This window comes from Melanaphis sacchari, unplaced genomic scaffold (genome assembly GCF_002803265.2).
Source record: "Melanaphis sacchari strain LSU unplaced genomic scaffold, SCAv2.0 Contig8_pilon_pilon, whole genome shotgun sequence".
Taxonomy (NCBI): domain Eukaryota; kingdom Metazoa; phylum Arthropoda; class Insecta; order Hemiptera; family Aphididae; genus Melanaphis; species Melanaphis sacchari.
Genome location: NW_020271635.1, coordinates 1,708,182 through 1,729,302, shown reverse-complemented (window position 1 = coordinate 1,729,302; position 21,121 = coordinate 1,708,182). Strand labels below are relative to the sequence as shown.

Below are 21,121 nucleotides of genomic sequence, written 5' to 3'. Positions count from 1 at the left end.
TTCTGACTCTTTCTGTAACATCTGCAGCATTGTCGCACAGCCGGCTGGTTCGATTAATTCCGGTTTGAACTTGACAGTCGTCTGTCTCAATCCCGATAAACCGATGGGTTCACCCCTATACACGTCTAAGTTACTTCGTAGCCGATTCAAAGCCAGTACGCAAAGTTGCACGTCGACGTCATTATGGCCGGTATCTTCACATTGTCGTTTAACGTCTGCAATGACACGGTTGTGCTCAGTCTCGGTGTCCAACGATAGTAATGGACGTGAGCCCCACAGTGATTTTCTCCACCTCACGTTCAACACGTTCACTGCGGAGTCGAAATAGTTCGTGTGACGTAAGTCGTATTTCTTCACGGCCAGACCGTATTCGTTTCCGTACTGCAAGCAGACCGGATATACCATACAGCCGTCATCGCTCTCATTTTTTAACGTACCGAAAAAAGAGTCGACCCATTGCTCTTCGGGTTGTACCGGACAGGCAATTGCAACTTTTACTATCGCGTCCAAAATTATTGGCACTCCAATCACGTCTTCTGAATATTCTTTCAAGTGTTTGGTGTACGATTCATAGTACTGCAGCGTTGAATCGTCGTTGTTTACGGGTAAAGCATACACGGGGTTTTCGTTTCGCGTGTAATTTTCATATTCGGCTCTCACGTTGTAAACGAATGCGTGTACTTTGTGCATTTCACGCATCACGTATTTCCTGGCCATGACGAGCATTTTGTCAACGTTTGGTGGCTCAAAGTTGGAATTATATTTCGATTTGAAATCATAGACCACGACGTTTTTGAACGCGGACGCTCCATCGGCCGTGTTCAATTCGTTATGAAAATCCTGCCAAAACGTTTGAATGACTTTATCCATCATAGAGCGTTTGTCTCTGAAGACCTTCGAGACGAATTTTTCTCGAGTTTCAGCTATTTTCCCACAGTTCAACTTGACTATTGCGTCAACTTTTATTTTAGTGGCAATGAATTCGGTTATGAATTCCAAATCGATGAAATTCGTTAAAATTATATTTATTACGGCGGGTTGAAATGTATAAGGTTCAGTGTCGAAATTCCACTTTTGACGCATTGATTCTAGATTAATGATTATCGATTGACGCACGAGTAGTATCATTAATTTAGTGGACAATTTATTATTATTGTTCAAATACCTTTTAGCTCTATCGTGTAGTAACCGATACTGTTCGTCCTGCTCGACACAACTATTATCTAACGATTTAATAATTCGTTCATAATCTATTATGGTCACATTGCAGGCTTCGTCTTCAGAATTATGCAAATCTACTGCATCTTTATAAACGTCTATGTACTTGATATTATTCAACGAACTTGCTATTAAAAATATTAGTTGATAAGGACACAGCAGTCCCGATTCCAAGTCATCGTTAGTTTTATTACCATCATTTGTTTTAATTGAAGTTTTACGAGCACCGCGGCGGCGGAAAATAGAAGGGATCGGATCAGCCATCGCGAAAAGTCTCACACGAGAGTATTGAAACCAAATTAAACGATTGAATATTATAAAAAGTTAAAATATCTATAGTTACATACACACACACACACATATATACAGGGCGTTCCCATGTATATAAATAATTTTTTTGTGAGGGTGAGGGAGAAACTTGGAATATCATAATAATAGTGTGTATTACATTATTGAATAATTTTTAATATTTTAAAAATAAAATAGTTTTAAAATTTTTATAGTTGAAAAAATAAAAATAAATAAATCAGTGGTAAAATAAAGTCCTTTCTTTTTATTGCAATTTACAGATTTACTGTTTTGTCATTGTGAATTTAAAATGAGCAAATCCAAGTAGTCGATTTTAAGGTGTCATTTATCTTATGCATGTTTTAATGCAGCGTAGACTTGAAAAATTATGGTTACAACCACATAAAATAATTATTTTAAATTATAAGCACAATTAAAATATTTTAAAATAAAATTTGAAAATTACATTCTCTATGTTTATATAACCTTATTGATTTATGCACTAAACTTACTTAGTGACTAAAGAATAATAATGAAAAACGTTTATAATCAAGTTTTAAACTGAACATTTTAATATCAAGATTTCATAATTCTAATTAGACCAAGTCCAAAACACCTAAAAGTCGCAAGTAAAGTGCTTGAGTTTTTATATCACAAGTCCTAGTTTTACAGGTAAACTAGAATGAAATAATTAGATTAGTAGGTAATAATAATAATTGAATACTATAAATATAGTATTTATTTATTTATTTATTTATTTATTTATTTATATTACCTATTTTTTTATAGTAAAATGTATAGACTATGTTAGATTTTCAAATATTGTTTGTTTTCTTACTTTTTATTCTCAATTACAATTTATGAATTAGTCGAGAAGTTGTTAAGCTTTAATCAGATTTTACCTACTTTATAAGTTAAAGAAATAAAATAAATATATGTGAAGTTTAGCAGTATAATATAATAATTTTAATAAATAAACAATAATAAAATATTACGTAACAACATTAAATTATAATTATATTACGTTCTTAACATTTATATTTTAAGTTTTATTGAACATTAATATTATTTATTAATAATATTGACAATAAAGAATAGCAAAAAAGTGTTGTATTTACCATAAATACAATCTAATAGTAGTTAGAGCATTGATTATATGTTCTAAAAACAAGTATAATAAATCAATTCATATGATGATTTTTATAAAGTTAATCGTTTGAATATATTCACTAAAATGATTATTTATAGAGTGCAATTTATAGAAACTATATGAGAGATATAGTTTTGCAAGAAATGTATGGCATACAATTTAGTAATTAAACTACTTAGACAAAGGAATGGCATGATGCAATGTGCGTGCTTCGTGTTTCAATAAAGTAGCATCTGGCGATGGATCTTGGGCAATTTTAGATAATGACTTGTCCAAAACTTGTCTCAGAGCCAATGCCTCACGGTTGGTTTTGGTCGTTTTGTTAATGTATGCTTGACGTCTTTTAATCTCTTCTGTTAACTGATCCCTCAACATCGCAACCTAATATATAAAATATTTAATCCACTTATAATAAAATTGTTTTTCTTACAAATTGGAAATTATATTACTTGATTTTCTAATCTATGTATTTGTTGTCTATGCGATTGTTCACGAGCTTCTAACATGCGTTCAGCTTGCAGCTGTCCCGCACGATAACGTTCTAAATCAGTGTGTTTTACAGGTATATTTGAGCTAATTAAATAAAAAAATATGAAATACACTTTTTAATTAATTTTATGTAATATTACCAAATAATTACCTGTAATCAGATGAAGACATTTTAAGATTTTTTAATTCAATTTCTTTTTCATATAATTTCCTTTCTAATTCATCACATCTACTTTTTAAATCTCTATTTTCTTCTGTAAAGCGTCCACCATAACTATATTTTCCTTCATAATCAACTCTTTCAAAACTTTTACTTCTTGATAAAGCTTTTTTTTCCAAACTTCGTTTTTCTGATTCCAGCATACGAACCTATACAATAATTTAAGTTTTCAATAATCTATCATTTAACTATTTCTTATTCATTATTATACCTTATCATTGAGTGATTGTAACTTAAATCTAAGATCTGAGCTTTCATCATAGAGATCTTTGTTAGATTGTCTAGGCAGTGATTTATTTCCCAAAGCTCTTAATTGAGCTTCTAAATTAGATTTTTGTACTTCTTTGTTTTCTAACTCCATCTGAAGTCTAATCATTGAGTCATTCATTGACTGTTGGTCACGGCGACAATCAGCTAAATTGTGTTGTGCTACATCCAAACGTTCAATAGCAATTTTTTTTTCATTTTCACAATTTTGTAATGCTCTTTGCAACTAAAAATATTAAATTTTAATTATCATTAAATATGATATGCCACCTTTAATACTATATTTATCCTTAAATGAAATAAACTTATTAAAATAATGTGAAAATTCAGAAATAAAATTAATAAGCAATAATATGATAACTTTACTTGTTTATATTTGTCACTATGTGAAGCAGAACTCATAGAAGCATCATGCAAAGATCGCTGAAGAGCTTGAATTTGAGCCTTTAAATCACATTCATTAGCAGTAGCTTGTGCTAATGAAGCATTCAAACGCTCAATAGTTGCAGTTAATGAAACACATCTTTCCTCGAGTGCAGCAGAAGCTTTAGAATGACTCTCACGTTTTTCTTCAAGTTTCTAAAAACAAAATAATATATATATTATGAAAACTTAAAATGGAAATATCAAATTGATATGCTGATAATACTTTAAGAAAATGTTTTAAATTTTTAAAGAACTTTATAATATCTTAAACATTTCAAGCCTAAAAACAATTTATTTTACATTAATTTAATCTGTGCTAATGAATTACATACTTGATACTACTATACTAGTAGGGTTTTGCCTATAAAAATGTACTAGAACCACTTAATGTAACATATAGAACTCTCATTAGAATAATAGTGAAAAATGTTTATAATTTAAAAAATAACAGCAATGTTTTATTTTAAAAACTAAATGTATTAACATTGGAACAATTATACAACAAAACATCAACCATGAAAATCTATGTGAACAAATCAGTCTTTGAATCATCTAACATGAGTAAAACAAGAAAGGTAAATAATGGTAATTTAAGATTAATCAAACCTAATACATTTTTGATGGGTAATCAGGGCCGGACTGAGTCAACATTTTCTACCAGGAAAATAAAAAAAATCAGCCCATCTAGGAAAACCTATAAAATGTTGGTATATTATTTTGAGAATTCAAACACTCATAATTATTTTTAAAAATTAAAAAAAAATAAAAATTGGTTAGTACAAAAAAATGCTATCATTTTTATTTAAAATATATAGGTATTAAGCAATTTGTTAAGGTTTGAGCTCTTGTGAAATTGTGTCGACAATGATTAAATTATCCAACGCTATCAAAATATCAAATTCAGCAAACGTAAGCTTAAATGGTTCCAAACATCTATTTTAACAATTTATATATTTTTTCATATTTATTTTACATATATTATTTTCAAAGTACAGTGTTAATCATACAGTAATAGCCAACAAGTATTCTTTATACTAAGAATATTATAAACTAAATTGTTATTTGTCATGTATTATATTTTAAGAGCATACTATATCGTTCTGAATACCGAGGGTATTATATTTTTATTTTTTGAGGAATTCTCTTAATATTTTGTTGAATGCCCATATCCAACAATCACAAGCTGCCACTGGACAGTTTTTTAATATAATTGCATAAGAAAATGCATCTATGTCCATCGACAGAGTGAGTCTTAATCAATAAACCCAAATAAAAAACATCCCTACGAGTACAAATTAGCTCAATTAAACAAGTGGCCCATCTGGAAACTCCTGGTATCCAGCCTGCCTAGTCCGGCCCTATGGAAAATTATTATATAAATAGAGGAATTAAGATATTTAATCAACTACCTGCAAATATCAAATTAATTGATTATGATACAACATTTAAAACTATATTATAATAAATAATTGTAATAGACTAGCTATTATCACCAGAAACTATTGATATCAACTTATAATTATAAATATCAAATATAAATATATTGTTATGAAGTTGAAATTGAAAATAATAAAATAATAGTTTATTAATATTATTACTTGTATATGATTATCCTTTTCTTGCAACATCATTTGTAACCGCTGTAAATCTCCATCTAGGCCAATTCTAAGTATTTCCAATTTTGTGGCTTTTGATTCAGTTTGAGTTAACTCATCTTGTAAATTTCTTTTTTCTACTTCTAGTTGATTCATATGAATTTTTAACTTTTCTAAACGTTCTTTCAGTTGCATCTTTTCATTTTTGTCAGCATGCATGAGAGTTTCTTGTGCTGTCAATATTTCTTTGTTTTTCTTAATTTCTTCTGTTTTATCTTTAATTTCTGCTGCCTATAATGCATCTCAATCAGAAAAAAATGTATATTAATAATAATAAAATTAATATATTTACTTGAGATAAGAGTATAGATTGTTTTTGCCCGAGCTTTGATTCTAGCTCAACTTTTTCATCTTGAAGTTTCCTTAATATTTGAATGGTTGAATTCAATTTACTATCAGTTTTTTTATGAATATCTCCTATTTCTTCAAGTTGCCTATTCATATTTGATAATTGAGATTTGTAATCATCTTTTTCTCTTTCTACTTGAGCTACTTGTTGCATCAAATTTCTTACACCTTTTTTAACTACTTCAGGATCCACTATTTTCCCATCCATACGAATTGGTTCAGAACCTTGTTCCATGACTAAAATTATAAAAAAAATGTAATATATTTACAAACATTCAAAATAAATTTACAGGTATAGTGAAATAGTACACCTTATCATCCAATGTTTGTAATAATATAATATAGATGTAATACCTATTTGTTATTTTATTTTACTTATATTTAAATTTAAACATATAAAAAAATATAATAATATGTATCTTGATATAAAATATATATTTTAAGATCGTAATAATTTATAATTTAAATTGTATTTTACAAATCAACATTTTTATATAATAAATGTATTTGTAAGTAAAGAATCAAGTATTAAATAATATATTATTACTTCTGCTTGGACTCCATTTCCTTATTCTGACAGATCCATCTGCTTGCATGCCCGTAACTCGTTTTAGAGTAGACCATATAGTGTTTAAACGATTTTCTACGTCACGTTTAGTCTTTTCCAAATCTCCAAGTTGAGTGTCAGCTGAACGAAGACGCCCCTCTGATGCACTCAATTTACATTTGAGTTCTTGGATTTGAACAGTTTGATCAGACAAACAGACTTCTAGATTATGTTTTTGATCTTCAAGTTTTCGTTCATGGTTTAATCCATCATCCAACCGATCAAGTAGTTCTTGTTCACGAGTCTTCCAACGTAATTCATCTTCATCGACACGATGACGTAACCTCATCACTTCTTGCTCATAACCTTCCAATATTCCCTCCAATTCGTTTACCTATAATATAATATAAATTAATAATTATACCTAATTATCTGTAAAAGATATATAGTCTTATCTAAAAATGCTTTTACTTTTCTTTTAAGTTGCTGAACAAGTTCACATGCTCTTTCTTTTTCTTCGGTTTCAGCGTCCAATCTTGTCTGCAATTGTTTCTGTTCATTTCTACGAGATTCTCCTGTTACAGCGGCTCGTTGAAGATCTTCTTGAAGAGCTTTACTTATTTTTTCAGTTTCTTCAAGCCTTCTGCATGTCTCTTTGCATTCAGCATTTAAACGAGCACGCTCTGCTTCAACTTGATTACATTTATCTTCTAATATAGCGATCTTCTGTAAAGCGTCTTCTAAGTGTCTTCCTTGCTCACGTTTATCAGTTTCAGATTTTTTAATAAGTTCACGTAATTCCCTGTTTGAATTTTGATATTTTTCTTTTTCAATACTTGTTTCATTCAAATTTCGCCTAGTCTCCATTAAATCTTTTCGAGTATGATCAGCTATTGAATCAGCTACAAAGAAAAAAAAATTAAGTTAAAATGAAAACAATTCAAATGCAAACAAATTTTATTTACATTCTTTTAACTTTCTACTAATATCATTCAAATGTGCCTGGAAATTGTCAAGTTTGTCTTCTGCCATACACAATTGTGATTTGATTTCCATGCATTCTTGTATGTGTCTATCTCGTTCCGTTTGAATTTCATCTATTTGACCAATTAGCTGACATTTTTCACTTTCAGACTGCATACGCAATTCATTCAATTCACTTTTAATTTTTGTTAATTGTTCACGTAATGAGGCCACTGAACTTTTTTCATTCTCTAATTTTCCACGTGTTTCTCTCAGTGAACGTTCATAACTTTCTTTTTCTCCTTCTAATTCTTTTTTGACACTTTCTAACTTACTAACAATAGCTTTTTGATCTCGATGAACTAAAATTAAATACTTAAATTATTAAACAATCAATTATTTGTATAATTTTTTTTTTTTATTATGCATAAATAGTTTACCTAATAACAAAGTTTGTTGTTTGTCATTTTCAGCTCTCAAAAGTGCTTCATCATGTTGTTGTGTGATTGTATCAATATTTTTTTGCAACATATCTAATTTTTGCTTTAATTTTTCTATTTCACAATTTTTGTTTTTACTTAATCGATTTAAATCTTCTTGAATTTTTCTTTCGTAGTTAATTTTAAGAGTTTCCTAATAATTAAGAATAAATAAAATTATGTCACAACTATAATTTTTAATTTGAGAAAGAATATACTTAAAATTACTTTTTCATGAGACAATTTTTGAATATTTTCTTCAGCTTGTTTCTTCAACGCTTCAATAGTTTGCTGAAATTCTATTTCTAGAGTCCTAGATTGATTAAGGAGTTCAGACTTGGTGTGATTTGCTACTTGCTCACAATTTTCTAAATCTTTACACAAACGATATATTTCACCTTTCATTGATTCCTAAAAAAAAAATAATACGGTAAATAATTGTTTATAATATAAGATATTTTAATCATATACTTGTTTTATTAATAATTCTTGTTTTTCCCTTTCCGTTTGTTTACACCGATTTTCTGATACTTCTAAATTATGTTGTACATCATATAATATCGATTCGAGATTTTCTTTTTCTCCACAAAGAGAAGATAATTGTCGTTCTAAATTATCCAATTGCTTGGCACAACTATCAAGAGCAATCTGAAGAATATCATTAGTTAAGTTTTTTTTAATTAACAAAACAAATTGTATATAACAATTTAACCTGTTTTTCTTCATTTTCTTTTACAATACTTTGAAGTTGATTATTTAATCTAGAGTTGGATTCTATTGTATGATCAATTTTTTGATTTAATCGCATTAGCTCTTCATTAAGAGATTGTTTCTTATGCTTTTCATTTACCAACTGATCTTCCAAATGAGATCTATCTTTTAATAATTCTTCTAATTCATTCTCCAACTAAATATACAATAAGTGAGACATTTAATACTTGTTACAATGCTACTAATATATTGCCATTTTAACAATATATTATTATTATTATTATTATTATTATTATGAATCTTGCATAAATAAAAAAAATAATCAATAATCAAATTTTAATACATATAAAACAATTTCAGTAATTTAAAATATTTGGATATGTTTTTTATTAATATTGTAACTATAGATTTTATACTAAAAAATTAGCTTTTTGAATTTAAATCAGATCTGAAATAAGAGAAATTTGTAAATTACTGAGTGTTCAATGTACACACAATAATTATTTTTTAAATATACTAGTTAATCAATTCACATAAGACACTCATTATCTCAAAAACTATTAACATTTTTGGGAACAATTGTTCACATAATCTTAAGTTGTTAAAATATCACTTTTAAGTAGAATATTATTTAAAATTCTTTCTTTGATATATAAAAATGTAATTTTGAACAAGTAATTTATGTATGATTTATAATTGTTTAAAAATGTAGATGAGCATAGAAAAGTGATGTGGAGTATATCCAGCAAAACTGTTGATGTAGTACAAAAAACTACTCATAAAACTTTAAATACCTATAATTAAAACTATTTATCTGAAATTTGATTTTTATAGAAGAAATACTACAAATATGTTTCAGAATATAAAATTAAAAATGTTAGTTGTCATCCAAAAAAAAAAAATAAAGAAATTAAAAATTAATAACAATAAAAAATAGATAAAATACTGTTTTTAAACTACTTAAAATTATGAAAAAAATAAATATTTTTATAAATGATAATATTTTCTCAAGTAATGAGTATGTTTTGTCCAGTGAATCACCTCATTTACATAAACTATGCACCAATTATGATAGTCACTTAAAAAAAAATCCCTCAATCTTGGCACATGGCATAATATTAATACCTAATATATGCTTAGTCTATAAATATAATTAAGATCTATGATTAAAACTGAAAAAAGGGAAATTTATATTTTTTAATCTGATGGATTTTATTAAATTAAAAAAGCAAAACTTTATAGAAATGTTTTGATCTTTATAATTCATTTCTATACTAAATAATATTTTAATTATTGAGACAGTAATTTATTGTGAAATAAACAGAATTAATTTGAAATTTTACTTTTAATTCTTGGGTAGTAAAATATTTAAAATTGTATTAACATTCATTTTTTTAGTACCTTTTCTTTTTCTAACAATATTGATTTCAATTTTTCTGATGAATTTAACCTTTCATTTTCTAATTCTTGCTTATCTTGTTCCATTTGAAGTAATTCTTTTCTGAGGGCAACTAAATCACTAGATAAATCATCTACTTGCACTTGTAAATTTTTTTTGTCTTCCATTAATTTCTCGTGTTCTTTTTGTAAATTTTTTTTTTCTGTGTTCCCATCCAGAAGAAGTGACTCAGCCTTAGCTAATGATTCATGACAATCAGTTCTATCTAATGCAATTTTTTCTAACTCAGATTCAAGATCACCTAAAACAATTTTATAAAGTTAAATATAACAATGCATTTGAATATTAAATAAGAAATAATTTTTAAAAGTTAATTCTAACCTATTTTTATATATAAATCAAATTTAAAACTGGTTATTTTTAAAGTAATTCTACAATGAGTGATAATTCATAAGAAAACATTAGCTTGTGAGTAAAAATTTAAAGTACTTTATGCAAATTGATGGAAAACTACCAATCTTGATTAGTAATATTATTATATTGTTGATTTTTGTCTATTACAGTTAAAATTATTTTAAATATTTAAGTCATCTAAACATTAAAAAACTAGTCATTCTGATTTAACCATGAATACGTTTTAATAAGTCATTTAATTAAATATCTTTTTGTGTAATCTGGTATAAGCATAGAGCTGGAAAAGCAAGGTAACATCCTACTGAGTTTTAAGATTTCTAATGTTTAATTACAGCAACAATATTGATTCAATATTTTCTACTAATGTTTGTATTTATTTGTCCTAATAAATAGATGAAATTACAATTTAATACTCATAACCTACTCATATTTTGAGCAACCCACTAAGATTTTTTTGGTATTTTACCATTTACCGGCACATTCTGGGCCAGCAGATATGTTTTAGTTTAAAACTAATTATAAGTATAATATAATCAAATTTAAATAATTGAAAATAATATTTACTGTATATAAATATATTTTAAATAATAACCTTTATTTTTTTCCATTTTAGCTTGTAAAATTTCAAGTTCCACACATCGTTGTTCTAAAAGTTCTTTATCCAAATACACTTGATTCAATTCTTCTTTGATACTAATCAATTCTTCTTTTAAACAACTACATCTGTCTTGTACATCATTTTCTGACAACATTCTTATGTCAATTTCCTTTAATAACCGATCTATTTCACCTTGTTGGAACATTTTTTCATCTTCCAAGGTATCATTTAATTTTTGTAATTTAGCATTAGCTTTTTGTATTTTATCATAATCAGAATTCATATTTTCTACCTGAAATAAAAAAAATTATAAATATTTAACTTTTTATTTGTCTTTTTAGATAAATGTTAATTATACAAAAAAAATAAAAATTAATATATAAAAATATTAAAAAAAAAAATTATTACCACAGCGCTGACATGCATTCTGTTCTGTTGTAATGCTTGAGCCTCATTTCGTAGTCTTTCAAGTGTTTCAGCAAGCGAGTCTCGTTCATGGCCTAATTGATTATTAACATTTCGACAGTCATCTAGCTCTTTACTCAGTTCTTCAATTTTCACTTGTAACTCTTTTTCCAACATTTCTAATTGTTCACAATGTTTTTTTGTTTCTGACATTTTATCAACACAAGATGATAATTGAACTTGAAGTTCATGAATGTTTGATTGATATCTATAAACAACAGACTGAACGGCTGATAAAGTACTATCGACAAAGTTACTAGTTGCAGATAGTGGTTTTGATTTTGTGTCAGACTTAATAATTCCAGTGCTAAGATGAACATGTGGTGGAGCCAAAGGTCTATTTAAATCACCAAGAATTTCTTTATCTTGTTGTAGCACCTTAACTATTTCCTGCATTCCAGACATCAATACATCAACATCAATTCGTAAATTGTCTGCTTCTTTTTCATTTTTATTAGAATCCATACATTTGTCTTCCTATAATATAAAAATTAGTTAAATAAAATAATTAACATATTTTAAATAACAATACTAACAAATTCAGAAAGACTAGTTTTAAGATCTTCTAAATGCATTTCTTTTTGTCGCAACTGTGAGCATACAGTATCATAATCATTTTGCAATTTTTCCACTTTATTTTGTAATGTTGTATTTTCTTTCAGCAAATGTTCATATTGTTTTTCCTAAAATTAAATAGACATAAGAATGGTATAAATAAAATATTTTTTGGTAGGTACTTTACTTCAGAATATGTCGATCGTTTAACAGCATTCACTAAGCCACTGCAAGTAGTAACCATATCGTTTGATGCTAAAGATAGTTCACCTCGAAGTTTATTGAGATCTTGTTGAGTTGATGATTTCATATCATTGAACATCCGTTTAACTTGGGCTACATCCTGCCAAAGACTCATCATTCGACCATGTTCTAATGAACAATACTCATTAAACATTTGTTCTTCCTCTTTCCATTCATCTTCTTTAGCATTCATTTCATCTCTCATTTTTTCCCAATCGCTAGTTAATTTTTGTAAGTCTGTAGATAATGTTTCATTACTTGTTTGAGCATCATCTAATTGTTCTCTGAGCGTCGAGTTCAGTTCCATGATTTTTTCAGATCTACAATTTTAAATAGAATATAAATTAACTATCTATTAAAAAAAAAAAAAATTTTACTTAGATCGTTCTTGTTCTAAAGCACGTATTGCAGAATCCAAGTCCATTGATTGATAGTCTCTTACTGAATCACGATAACTTCTAACATTATCAATTGCTGGAATACTACTTCGCATCTCTCTTTCCAGTTCAGAACAGCGTTCTCTATACTGCATTACCTGAAAATCAAAAGTCATACATTTAATAACACTAATAGCGCTGGTGCATTAAAATTTAAAGTACCGACCTTTGCTTGGAGTCTGCTAACAAGGACAGCTTGTCTCTGTTGCGCCAGTTTATATGTATCCAGTCGTCTTTCATACCGAGCAGCTTCTTCCCGCAGGCGCTCGTGCAAAGCCTGATTCTCCCGAGCTAAATCCATTGGTTGTTCGGTTTTTTGTGAACGATTTGTTGGTAATCTTAAACTTGTACGCCCTCCATCTAACCGAACAATACTTTCAGTGCCCAATTTTGGAACACTTCTGGATTTCCCTGATGTGGCGGTTTCTTTCTTGGAGAACTAATTGGATATTTTAAAATAAAAATTGAATAAAAAAAAATTGCTTTTACACGTTTTGTTGCACAATAGTGTTGAAAAAGTACGAAATATCAATAGTTATATCTACTAAAAATGTTTTATTTAAAAGTTTCACCGTCACCCTAAAAAAGTTTTGTAAATCTGATAAATAAAGTTTATAATTGATTAATCACTAAATAAACTTAAAAGGTAGGTAAGCAAATAAATTTAAAATACTTCCGTAAATAAAAAACGTGGTAGAAGGACTTGCATTGTATTTTAATCGAATGGCCGTTGAATATAAAATTTTTTTTTTGAAATAGTTTAATGACTTACCCTAGGCATTTTAGCAACGGCCCTGCGGAATTTATCAATCGGCTTCAGGGACACCACCTCAACAACGAGGGTCTTTTGCGACTGTTGTTCAATTTTTGGGGATTCAGGTGCCAGTGCCATCTCCATGTTGGCGTCTTCGGGTAGGCAAAGGGGTAACCGTGATCTCGCCGACAGATACGGAGACAAATTGCTCTCGTCACGTGACACTTCTGGTTCCATGACACACGACAGTAAAATCTAAAGGCGGAGTTACGGATTGCATGACTGATGCATATTTCGGCACGGTATTAAATCATAACGTTTTTCTGTCATTGATTGTTTTATTTTGGGGTGAAATATGATGGGTAATAAATGAGGGTGATTATATGATCAGATAATTTCGGTATTTTTATTATTATGTTACTGTGGCGTTTAAAACTAAACGTGATAGGTTAACTCGTAAAATCATACTGGCGCTGTTTATTTATTTTTTACTCGGAGCAAAAATGTGGGTGAAATGGCTTCAGCCTTTCAGACATTATATTAATCACAAAAGTTTTGAAAGTTGACAGCAGGAAGCGATTATAAAGCATTGAGAAATTGCATTACGCGTGCAACAATAAGTAAAAAAAAAAAATTATATGTGAAAACAAACCACCCGTAAATGATAATGTAGTGTTAATATACTAGGTATAGCCTTATAGGTAATAAAAATAAATGCATAATTCAAAGTGCTATTTTAAAGATTATTTTAAAATATTTTACCTTAGTCGGTGATCATCCATATTTACGCCAAAAATTAACTAAAACAAAAATAAATAACGCAGAAGATTAATAATAGATAACCATTAACCATAAAATGTTATAATACATTAATATAATATCAAAGTATTTATACATAAATATTATACGAATATGAGTATCAACTAACTGAGATAATAAAATTTTTATAATTAAAATTGTTTAGCGAGTTCTTTAATTGAACTATAGTTATTAAATTTACACTTAAGCCGTCAAACTATTTACTTATTTCTAGTGACAACGTTGATTATTTAATACCCATTCCAAATTAGAATATTTTTTGAAGTACTTCGTAGTATTAACATTTTTGGACGAATAGTTAATGAGTAATATAATAAGTGTTTAAAGTGTAGGTGAATGGAGTAAAGTGGTACAGGAAAAGCTAGAAAAATGTTGATCACTACTCCGTTAATATTTAAATACTTAAATAAGTACCCATCCCAAATTTGATTTTTACAGATCAAATACTTTGAATAATATAAATGAAACTATATAATAATAATAATAATGAAATTAGATTATTCTTAAAATGAATCAAACACATATTTACATAAAGAAAAACTGATATTTCAACTCAATTCCAAATTACTAACTTTTTTCATTTATGTTAGAGAGTATTATTTAAAAACTTGTTTGTTAATTTTTTTGCCTAACTATAATCACTGTTTAATTACAATGAACTAATTAATTAACTTTACCCTTTTTTGATATCAATTACAGTTAAATAAGTATTTACATTTTTTATTTATTTATAATCTCACAAGGAATTAATGAACATCACTAAACAAGCACAAATCTGTATTAAATTTAAAAAAGCTATTAATTTTGAATCCCTCTTAAACAAATGTATGTACAATATGGTAATATATAAATGATAGTTTTTGTTTTTATTTTCTATAAATAGTTTATCTATTTAACATTACTTATCCATATCCACACCATTATTACTCTTAATTTTATCAATAAAAATGCTTATTAAAAACAAAAAACAAAAATAACTAGGCGAGTTAAAGTTCAAACTATAATCATATTTATGCTCTCCTACAATTAATTTGTAATTTTAATATTACTTAATATTTGTACTGTTTTTAGTGTCTTCATATTATGTTTCTAAACACACCATCGGGGTGTACAATAAACAGACATCACGTTTGAGTAAAACAATAATTAAACACGGCCGTAGCGAATGCAACCTATGCAAGCCACTTTATATAGAACGTACTTGACCTCTATAGTCCGTATGTACAATAATAATAGTATATACCATGATATACCTTTGAAACACAAACAACACAGTCTATATTATATTATGTGTAATGATAAAAAGTCTGTGAATGAGGAAGAGACGACGGATATTCTCGTTTATACATATATAAATATATAATATACCACAATTCTACGTGTATCTATATATATATACACATATAACTTATTTGTATACAACAGTATAATACAATCATAGATATTATGTACAATATACCAAACGAAGGCTTATTAATACAATTCGTTCATTTATATAATTTTATTATTTTGATGATACGTGAGAAAATCATAATTAGATAAACCGTTATTATTATTACTTTTTAAACACCATTTAATTACGTTAAGCGCTAATTAAATCAAAGGTCGAGAACGGGCGAACCGAACCGGAAAAAAACCGATAAAACTTTGATAACGACGGTCTGAAGAACTTTGACCGGTGGACGCCGAGAACCGAGTTTCAGTTCCGACAGTGACCGTTCGTTTGTTCACGATGCCGGACACGGTTCGCCAAGTGCCCATTTCCGACGACCGTTACCGGTGCAGCGGTTCGGGTACGGACAGCTATCCGTGCTCGCCGGCCGTCTCGCCGTCGCACAGTTTCAAACGCTCAAAGTCCACGTTCTACCTGCTGGACAGGCGCACGTCTCCGCCACCGGGCCGCCTGCTGCAGCCGCAGGACGTGACGGCCGGTACGATCCACGGGTACGCGTCAACGTTTTTCTGGACGGTGGCCAACGCGCTGTTCGGCCTGACGTGGGTGAACGTGCTGCTGGTGCGCGTCCCGTCGCTGTGCCTGTGCCTGTGGGCGCGGTGCGCCTGGAAGTGCGCCAGGGTACCGCTGGTGGTGTCCAGGCGCGTGTTGCGGCTGTGCACAGCGGACCCGAACCGGCGCCGGGGCCGGTACACCGTGCTGATAAACGGCGGCAGCACCGTGCAGGCGCTGCACTTGGTCAGAAACTTCTACAGGGCGGGCGCCCGGGTGATCGTGTGCGAGATCGACGGGCGGGCCGAGCTGAGCTCGTTCTCGGTGGCCGCCGACCACCATTACACCGTGCCCGGGCCGAACGAGGACAACTGCGTGCAGTACGTGGACGCGCTGAGGGCGATCGTGGAGAGGGAACGGGTGGACGTTTACGTGCCCACCGGCGCCACCGTGTCGGCGTACTACGACGCGGTGGCCAAACCGCATCTGGAACTGCTGGGGTGCCGGTGCTGGACGCCGGGACTGGACGGCGTCGCGTTGCTCAACGACCTGTCCGAGGTGTTCAGCCTGTGCGAGACGGTCGGTCTACCGGTGCCCAAGCACCTGCTCGTGTGCTCGAAGGACGACGTCATCAAGCTTTACGAAAATCTGTCGTTCAGGGCCGACCGGCATTTCATCGTCAACGTCGGCCAGTCCGGATGCAAGGCGGCGCACAGCCTGCAGCTGCCGGCCGCCCGGAAGTCGCTGCGACTTCCCGGGCCCGTGTCCGACGAACGCCCGTGGCTGCTGGTCCAGCACTGTCTCGGGTCGTACTACACGACGTGCACCACGGTGCAGGCGGGCCGGGTGGTGTGTAACGTGACGTGCACCGCGGCCGACGGACGGGTGGCCGACCGGAACGCGCTGATCGACGACTGGACCGCGCGGTTCGTGTCGGCCGTCCCGGTGCCGTTCGACGGCTACCTGTCGTTCAGGGTGTGCGTGTCGCCGTCCCGGAAGATCATACCGCTGGGTTGTCACGTCGGCGTTCCCGTCACGTACGCGTCGTACCGCAGCAATTTCGAACGCGTCCTCGTGCAATGTCCGCCGCCGCCTCACGCGCACCGTTCGAACGGTGCAGCGGGTGCACGGGCGAGCGCCGTCGCGCACACGGACGCGGACGCCGCACCGCCGTCCACCGAACTCGTGGCCGAAACGACGGACCGGTATTGCGCTACGCGGCTGCTCTGGGAGACGATCACCCGGATGGCCACTGTCCAGTCGATCAAGCGTCTGGTGCGCACGGTGGTCATGGAACGTGAAATGGTATTCGCGTATTGGGACCCAGTGCCGTTTTTCGCCCACTACAGTCTGCAGATGGTCGTGGACCGCATAAACGCGGCGTTGGACGAGACGGTGATGTTGTCGTCGTCGGCCCAGAAAAACAAATACACAACGTTTTGATACGCGGCAGCACGTGTACAAAATCTGTAATGTTGTGGTGTTCGGTAGAGGTCTAATAATAATAAACGATCGTTTTATATATTATATACTGTATAGGTAGTGTCGACAATTAAAATTTATCAAAACCGTTTGGTCCGATATTTAATGACATATTTTATTATACTATTGTGATTATAATTCGTCCGTCATCCACTGCTAAAGTCACCACCACGTTAGTCATTTGTCAAGTCAAAAATTACGTCTGTATATTCTATCCATCGAATGAACACGCCGATTCTTCGTATTCCCACTCGATAACCACAACCTGCCATTCGTGTCGAGTTGGGATGCGGAGAAAAACCGATTTTCGGCGAACAGCAACGCGTTTTCTCGTTGTAAAGAGAATTCACGATGAAACCCAATACAATATTTAATCCACGGACAAAATAATAGGTAGATAATCGTATAATTATAGTACTTCATAAATCGAGAGTCGAGACACTGAAGAAACACGAATTATAGTTAATTGTGTTTTAAATTATTACTTGATCATTTGATGTCTGTTATTTTACCAATGTTTACCTTATTTACGACCTTTAGATGTTTTATAATTTATTATCCAACGAAACTATAAAAATTATTTAAGTATAAAAATATAATTTTTGTTTTTGTAGATCGCTTATTGGACCGCTACTTGACATACCTATACTACACACACGCATACATATACATATCGCATGCAATAGCAATATAGTTTATTGTTGTATTAAAATATGTTGGCAGGTATATAATGTAATATTTTTTTATGCATATTTATTTTAAATTACAATATTAGCTTATTTGACGGAATTGAAAACATGTAGTACGCCAACTAATTTTTATGCAATATACCTACTCCAGTAGTTAGTTGCCAGGAACGAAAAACGTATTATTAGTATTACCTATAAGGAACTGTGTTATGGGGTAAATCATGCATATATATTTGATGAGGTACCTGTTTTATATAATGTATAAAAAAGATTTGGTGCAAGGAAGTACCTGTTACGGAATAAATCCAGTGAAGCGAATTATACTACACGGTCGTTATGATGATATGGGTCATAGAAAACGAAATTCATAGTCACTTCAACACGTAACGTTTACTTAAAATGTTAATATAGGAGAATTCGACAAAATAAAACAACCAAAATATGATTTTTCTTGAGTTCAAAAATATAAAAATATAAGATCAATTTATTTATGTAATATGTAAATTGTATAGTAGGTAATAACTAATAAGCAACTAAAATAGGTAAAATAATAAATATTTTAGAATTTATGCCAAAGCACATATTACTTATATACTTAATAATCATGTTATGGTTTTAATAATGAATAACTGAAAATCTATTTTTTTAATCAAATATTGTATAATAACCTGATTTACTTTTGAATTTCCAATTACTAAACATTTCTTTAAAACATATTATTTCAATAAGTTCAAAAGTTATTTAACAAAAAATGTATCAGATTAATTTTGTATACACATGCCACATGCCCACATGTATTTTTTTAATGTATTCAATTATATAAACAAAAACAGAAACAATTGTCATAGTAACCAACTAGTTTATTGATTTAAAAACTAATCAAAAATTAGCTCGACAAAAACTCTTATTTTATGAGATAATAGAAATATTATATATAATTACACAAACTATACTTCAACATAATATACAAAATGTAATAATAATAATACAAATTGTACTTATTATTATCTTATCTTCTGTTTAAATAATTGAATGTACATAAAAACATGTATAGTTTAATGTTTTATAAATATAAATCATATTTTTTTTTTTTAATCATGTTTTAGATGATATTAATTATATTATATTTCTAGCTATTAAATGTTAATACTGCTGAGTAATTTTAAATTTACCTATTTAAATTCTATCGTTATCATATAGTTTTTGAAATTATTAATTACTTAATGTACAAATTATTATTGTAATATGAATAAATAAATAACAATAATTATAAAAAAATAAATATTTTTATTTTTTTTAAATATGAAGTTGTTGAATTTTAAAAATGATTTATACTTCGATAATTAATTACATATAAATGAATAATTAAGCTTATAACCAAAAAATGTATACAAATTATTGAAATTTGGAACAACATACTAAAATACATTTTTTTTTTTTTTATTGAAACTCTATTATATACAATTAGTCCACTAAATATTTAAATGTAGATAAATCATATAGGTGTAATGGTTTATTTAATAAAAAAAAATAGTCCCTATGAAATGTAATTGTTATGTTTAATCAAATAATAAAAAAAACAAAAACAAAATAATCGTCATACTATTGAATAATGGGTATCCTATAATTGTATAAATATACCAAATGAACAAACAAGTTGGTAAATTATATTTTTTTTTATTTTAAATATTAATGTAGCTCTATTTCTTATAATTTATTTTTTTCATTACAAAAATGAAATGATAAACCAATATTTTAAAATTTAAATAACTGTTAAACGTTAAATATATATCATTATAATCTAAACAAACATGTGCAAAGGCTTAACAATTTTTAATTCTTATTATTAACGATAATACAGCTATAAAAGGAATTTGATGGTATTAAAAAATAATAATGTTTGGATAACCTTAAGTAGAGGAATCCTAATAACTTTCACAACTTAATCTATACAATTAACCTAATTAAATGTTTATCAAATTTATTTAAATATGATATATGGAAATATTGGAAATTGTATATAACTGAACGACAATATTAATATGATACAACAAAAATTATCATTAAATATCAATCATTAATTAATAATTATAATATATAGGTGTGATATCTTCCTATACTTATAACAGTTATAACAATACCAAAAACTGACTATTAAGAATAATTATAAATTATTTAAAATTTTAGTGATTTAATAGATTAGGTATATTATTTATATTTAATATTAAGTAATTTTCAAAATATAATATACTTACTACTTCTAAAGATAATCCCATTTTCAATTAGATATTTGATAGAATCAAATTCAAATCATATATTCGTCAACACAAAACTGATTCCTATTGTTCATTATGACAACGAAACAATACTTCAAAAATAATTTGAGTTTTTGAAAATAAATTTTTAATTTGAAAAAAAATAATTAACTACTAGTAATAGTCATAATATTATTCGTCATTTGTTATTTACATTTTACGTTATATATATTTTCATAAGTCGAATGCCGGTTATCATCATAGTAATAATACACTACTATATCAGTTCACATTCGGGTTATTAT

At 30.2% G+C, this 21,121-nt stretch overlaps 2 protein-coding genes across 3 annotated transcripts; one reads left to right on the top strand and one right to left on the bottom strand.

The window, feature by feature from the left end:
• Positions 1-2,604: 2,604 nt before the first annotated feature.
• On the bottom strand, positions 2,605-20,972 carry LOC112602737 (rootletin). Of its 2 annotated transcripts, XM_025350980.1 has the most exons (23): positions 20,817-20,972; positions 14,389-14,426; positions 13,039-13,311; positions 12,813-12,970; positions 12,380-12,755; positions 12,174-12,320; positions 11,581-12,114; positions 11,167-11,464; positions 10,163-10,461; positions 8,763-8,957; positions 8,522-8,698; positions 8,279-8,461; positions 8,012-8,204; positions 7,574-7,933; positions 7,080-7,510; positions 6,609-7,002; positions 6,006-6,298; positions 5,657-5,944; positions 3,999-4,211; positions 3,577-3,858; positions 3,297-3,514; positions 3,106-3,229; positions 2,606-3,037 (listed from the first exon to the last, which is right to left on the bottom strand). In XM_025350980.1, exons 3-23 carry the CDS (start codon positions 13,171-13,173, stop codon positions 2,828-2,830), a joined length of 5,508 nt encoding a protein of 1,835 aa, XP_025206765.1. In that variant the 5' UTR covers positions 13,174-13,311; positions 14,389-14,426; positions 20,817-20,972; the 3' UTR covers positions 2,606-2,827. The 2 variants fall into 2 exon arrangements, with proteins under 2 accessions (XP_025206764.1, XP_025206765.1); XM_025350979.1 differs by lacking the exons at positions 14,389-14,426; positions 20,817-20,972 and adding an exon at positions 13,645-14,190 and having other exon boundaries at positions 2,605-3,037.
• On the top strand, positions 16,089-19,028 carry LOC112602738. The gene has a single exon (XM_025350981.1). The coding sequence runs from the start codon at positions 16,178-16,180 to the stop codon at positions 17,831-17,833; it is 1,656 nt and encodes a 551-aa protein (XP_025206766.1). The 5' UTR covers positions 16,089-16,177; the 3' UTR covers positions 17,834-19,028.
• Positions 20,973-21,121: the final 149 nt, after the last annotated feature.